Consider the following 5287-nt stretch of genomic DNA (forward strand, 5'->3'; position numbering starts at 1 on the left):
AACCTGCTGCCCATTAATTTCATTTGGTGGCCCCTAGTTCTTATATTATGGGAACAAGTAAATAACTTTTCCTTATTCACTTTCTCCACACCACTCATGATTTTATGGACCTCTATCATATCCCCCCTTAGTCTCCTCTTTTCCAAGCTGAAAAGTCCTAGCATCTTTAATCTCTCCTCATATGGGACCCGTTCCAACCCCCTAAACATTGTAGTTGCCCTTCTCTGAACCTTTTCTAATGCCAGTATATCTTTTTGAAGATGAGGAGACCACATCTGTACGCAGTATTCAAGATGTGGGCGTACCATGGATTTATATAAGGACAATAAGATATTCTCCGTCTTATTCTCTATCCCTTTTTGAATGATTCCTAACATCCCTCCACCCCCCAGCTCTGCCGGTGCCCCTCACTCCCGACCTGCAGCCCCTTCTTGCCCAGCCCTGGGCTCCCCACCATGGGCTCTGCCGGTGCCCCTCACTTCCAGCCAAATACCTGGGAGGAATAGGTGCGGCCAAACCAGGCAGACGTCTCCCAGGCTGGAGAACATCAGCCCCCAGCAGACCCGGCGGGCGGCCGGGGTCCAGGCGCCGTCACCCCAGGCCTGGGCCGTCAGGAAGAAGACCAGGCTCAGGACCGGGAGGCTCTTGACGCCGGCGCTGACCCAGCTGGGCTCAGGCAGCCGCAGGGCGAAGTACAGGGCGCAGGAGGCCAGGAACGGCAGCAGCTTGAGGAGGCGGCTCTTGGCCTGCAGGGTGGGGTGGAAATGGACACAGCCACTGCCCGTCTACACTAGGGAGAGCACGGCGCGCCCGGCATGGAGACTATCCCTGTTAATTGTCATCACATTAACTCTGACACCTATCGCTACGCCAATCTATAATGGACATTCTGGCTAATTCACCGCGTTCACTCTGAACCCTACTGATATCCACTAGTTGACAGTGTGATATCATTAGCTTTCAGAGTTAACATGGTTTTGTCAGTTATTTTGCAATGTTAATGCCAAAACCTCACAAAAACCTGTTTTAACTAATGGTCCTGTTAGTTATTTCACCGTGTTAACTCTGAAAACTACTGACAGCCCACTGAATGTTATTAATGCTGATAACAAGGTGTTAACTCTGAAACCCAATGATAACCCACTGTGTATGGGCCTTGTTGACTATTCCACTAACAAGAGACTTACCAGGAGCACCCAGCTAAATCTACTTATCTCAGGCTGCACCGTGACCCGGTGGAAGTGAGAACTGACTCCCTTTCATCACTATGTTTTGTGAACTCTGGAACCTACTGATAACCCAAATGAGATCAACCTTATTAACTGTTTCACCACCAAGATACCCCAGCTAAATCTACTCAGCTCACTTCACTGACTCTCATCCTTGTGGGGCTGGGAAGTAACCCCCTCAATGAAGTGTTAACTCTGAAACATTTTGCCGTGATGTAACACATCTTCCTTGGTAATTCAGATACCAGAGCAATCACAGCAATGTCCCGCTTCACCTGCTCTATCCCCGACCCCGTTCCTGATCCAGCGCCTCGTCTCTGCTGCTGTGTGTTAACTCTGAAAGCTACTGACAGCATCACTTCAACCACAACTTTCCATCTTCATATCCAAGCTAGACTTTCCCCAGGAATTTCCAGTTGAACCCGGGCACCACACCAACCCTGAAACATCCACTCAACCAAAGTAAAAACTGGGCCCTTGCCCACTCATCCCAAAGGGACGTTCACTCTGACACTTACTGATGGCACCAACAACTTTTTAACTATTTCACCACCAAGAGTTGTAGCAGGAAGAGCCCATTAAGGCTGCTCCTCCAAAGGGTGAAGAACTGCCCCGTTAATGCTAAAATAGCAGTGTTAACTCTGAAACCTACTGCTGTAACCTTGTCCCATTCACATCAACAGAGTGTTAACTCTGAAACCTACTGATATTGGGCCTTCAAGGTCACCCACGCCTTCACTGCGATCAGAGCTATCCACACTGATCCTGCTACCAGCCCTGCTTCCCTTCCCCTCTGGGCCCAGCAGCGCCCCCAGCTCAGGCGGGCTACGGGAAATGGTGCAGAATTGATGCAGAAATGGCTGCAGGGAAATCCCGCCTCGATGGACCAGCTTTACAGGCTCACAGTCCCAGGAGCCGTAACAGCAGCACAACGACACACGGAGGTTACTGGGGTTGAGTGGGTTGGGGGGGGGCAGGGCGGGGGGGGGGGGGGGGGGGGCTGGGAGCAAGGACTCCTGGGTTCTATCCCCGGCTCTGAGAGAGGAGTGGAGTCTAGTGGCTCAGAGCAGGGTGGGGGAAGGGAACTGGGTGCCAGGACACCAAGGGTCTACCCCCCACTTGGCCCCACTTCGTGCCTCAGTTTCCCCCTCCTTACATCAACCACAAACTTCAGGGGGTAGCGGGCGTCTGTCTCCAGAATGTCCATAGTGCAGGGCTGGGGCTCCGGGACGCCCCCTGGCTGCTGCTCCCAATTTCAGGCACCCTCCTGGACTTTGATCTCCTGTGGATTCAACAGAGCCACAAATGGGTGTGGGGGGGAATTGGTCCCTCCCGCCCCATCCCCACCCAGCACCAACTGGTAACAGGGAGGCAGCGGCAGGGGGAAGAGGAACTGGTGTGTGTGGACGAGGGTGTGAGAGGAGTGGGGCGCAGGGGTCAGAGCAGGGGGGGCTGGGAGCCAGGACTCCTGGGTTCTCTCCCCGGCTCTGGGAGGGAGTAGGGTCTAGTGGGTAGGGGGGGCAGGGGGATTGGCTCACCGTCCTCTGGCTGCCAGCTGGCTCTGCCACCTGCGTCCTTCCCTGGTCTCACCTGCTGCTTCTACACCTGGGTGTCTCCCTGGGGCCTTGGATCCGGAAAGGGGGAGGGACCCACATCCTGTATCCACAGCCGTCTCCTCCCCCACTCAGCCGGGAAGAGCAGTGCCTGGGGGGGTCTGGATAGAGCCAGCGGGGGGCTGGGCGCCAGGATGCCTGCATTATACCGGGAGCCCTCGCCCGGCCCTGCGATGCAGCCCCTCTGGGGTGGGGCACAGGGGCTGGTTTATTCACCCCTCTATATAGCATCCCCGATTGACATAAACACAACTGGGGTGGGGGCAATGGGGCAGCGACCCCCAACTACCACCCCGTTAAAGCCTCACAGGGATGGGACGTTCCACCCCACCCCCCAAACTTTGGATCTGTCCTGGGTAGCGTCCCGGGCTCGGCGTTTGGGTCAGAGGCTCGGCAACCCGCTTGGCAGGCGGTCGGCCAGCAGGAGCTCCTCCTGGGTGAGGCTCAGGGGTGGCTGAGTCTCCTTGGTCATGGGCCAGGGACGGTGGCGGATGTAGCCGGACGTGCCCCCCGCCCGTTTGCTATTTTGCGTGCGGTTTCCTGTTATGCCAATGCAAAGCCACAAGCAGGGGAAAGCCCCCAATGATGTTGGACGCTTGCTTAAAGCTGCATTGCTCTATATCGTCTCTTGTATTCGTGCTTATGACTATGTGATCAATTAATGTAGGGAATGAGTGAGGCAGCATGAATGGGACAGCCAATGGCAAAACAAAGAGGCAAAGATCGCCTTTTCTGGAGCCATGGTATTATCTGGGTGAAGTTATGTGACGAAGTGGGGACTCTCCCTTGTTAGGTTGTATGTGAGCCCATGTGTGTCTTACTGTTTTGCATGAAAGCTGAGTGGGCCTCCGTCCCCCTGTGCGTTGCACCAATGTCTAGAGGGTGGGAATTAGGGTGGGTGACCTTTGTGGGGGTTGCTTCCGCTGCCTGCGGGAATGCTATGGCCTGAGACCCAGGTGACTCTGGCCTGGGAAGCGAGATAAAGGCTGGAGGAGCAACGGGCAGGACAGGGGCTAGGCAGCTGGAAGCGAGTCAGTCTCGGCTGGTTTGGGGCACAAGGGGAGGAGCAGAGCCCTGGCTCTGGGCTCCCCTCCCCACAAGATGGACTTGGCTGAAAGTCACTGATTTCTGTGCTAACAAGCTCTGTTCTGCGCTGTTCTACACGGAGGACACTGGGGTTGAGTGGGTGAGAGCGGGGCTGGGAGCCAGGACTCCTGGGTTCTATCGCCGGCTCTGGGAGAGGAGTGGAGTCTAGTGGCTCAGAGCAGGGAGGGAGAAGGGAACTGGGTGCCAGGACACCAAGGGTCTACCCCCATTTGGCCCCACTTCGTGCCTCAGTTTCCCCCCTCCTTACATCAGCTGCAAACTTCTGGGGGTAGCGGGCGTCTGTCTCCAGAATGTCCATGGTGCGGGACCGGGGCTCTGGGACGCCCCCTGGCTGCTGCTTCCAGCTCCAGACACCCGCCTGGACTTTGATCTCCTGCAGATTCAACAGATCCACAAATGGGTGTGTGGGGAAGTTGGTCCCACCTGCCCCATCCCCACCCATCCCCAACTGGTAATAGGGAGGCAGCGGTGTGGGGAAGAGGAACTGGTGTGTGTGGATGAGGGAGTGAGAGGAGTGGGGCGCAGGGGTCAGAGCAGGGGGGGCTGGGAGCCAGGACTCCTGGGTTCTCTCCCCGGCTCTGGGAGGGAGTGGGGTCTAGTGGGTGGGGGGGGGGCAGGGGGATTGGCTCACCGTCCTCTGGCTGCCAGCTGGCTCTGCCACCTGCGTCCTTCCCTGGTCTCACCTGCTGCTTCTACACCTGGGTGGCTCCCTGGGGCCTTGGATCCGGAAAGGGGGAGGGACCCACATCCTGTATCCACAGCCGTCTCCTCCCCCACTCAGCCGGGAAGAGCAGTGCCTGGGGGGGTCTGGATAGAGCCAGCAGGGGGCTGGGCGCCAGGACGCCTGCATTATACCGGGAGCCCTGGCCCGGCCCTGCGATGCAGCCCCTCTGGGGTGGGGCGCAGGGGCTGGTTTATTCACCCCTCTATATAGCATCCCCCATTGACATAAGCACAACAGGGAGGGGGCAATGGGGCAGCGACCCCCAACTACCACCCTGCTAAAGCCCCACAGGGAGGGGACGTTCCACCCCACCCCCCAAACCTTGGATCTGTCCTGGGTAGCGTCCCGGGCTCGACATTTGGGTCAGAGGCTCGATGTCCCGCTTGGCAGGTGGTCGGCCAGTGGTCAGGTTCAGGGGTGGCCGAGTCTCCTTGGGGGATGGTGGCGGATGATCCAACGGGCCCAGGGGTCCCAGAGGAAATCCACGGCGAGGGGGGGCAGACGCCCGACCCCTGTCTGTGCCACACAGCCCATGCTGCGCCCCCAGAGGAAGACCCGGCAGGGAAAGAAGCAGGTCCCAGAAATAGACCCGCTGCCCCAAATCCGCTCTGGGC

The 5287-nt window shown here is 57.5% G+C and overlaps 1 protein-coding gene across 1 annotated transcript; it reads right to left on the minus strand.

The window, feature by feature from the left end:
- Positions 1 to 493: 493 nt before the first annotated feature.
- On the minus strand, positions 494 to 4247 carry LOC112122896 (lysoplasmalogenase-like; the record flags this gene model as incomplete). The annotated part of the gene is made up of 2 exons (XM_026646947.1): positions 4197 to 4247; positions 494 to 746 (listed from the first exon to the last, which is right to left on the minus strand). Coding segments are annotated over exons 1-2 (304 nt in total), but the record flags the coding sequence as incomplete, so codon positions are not given.
- Positions 4248 to 5287: the final 1040 nt, after the last annotated feature.

The sequence above is a fragment of the Terrapene carolina genome, unplaced genomic scaffold (assembly GCF_002925995.2).
Source record: "Terrapene carolina triunguis isolate 2854851 unplaced genomic scaffold, T_m_triunguis-2.0 Scaffold49820, whole genome shotgun sequence".
Classification (NCBI taxonomy): Eukaryota; Metazoa; Chordata; order Testudines; family Emydidae; genus Terrapene; species Terrapene triunguis.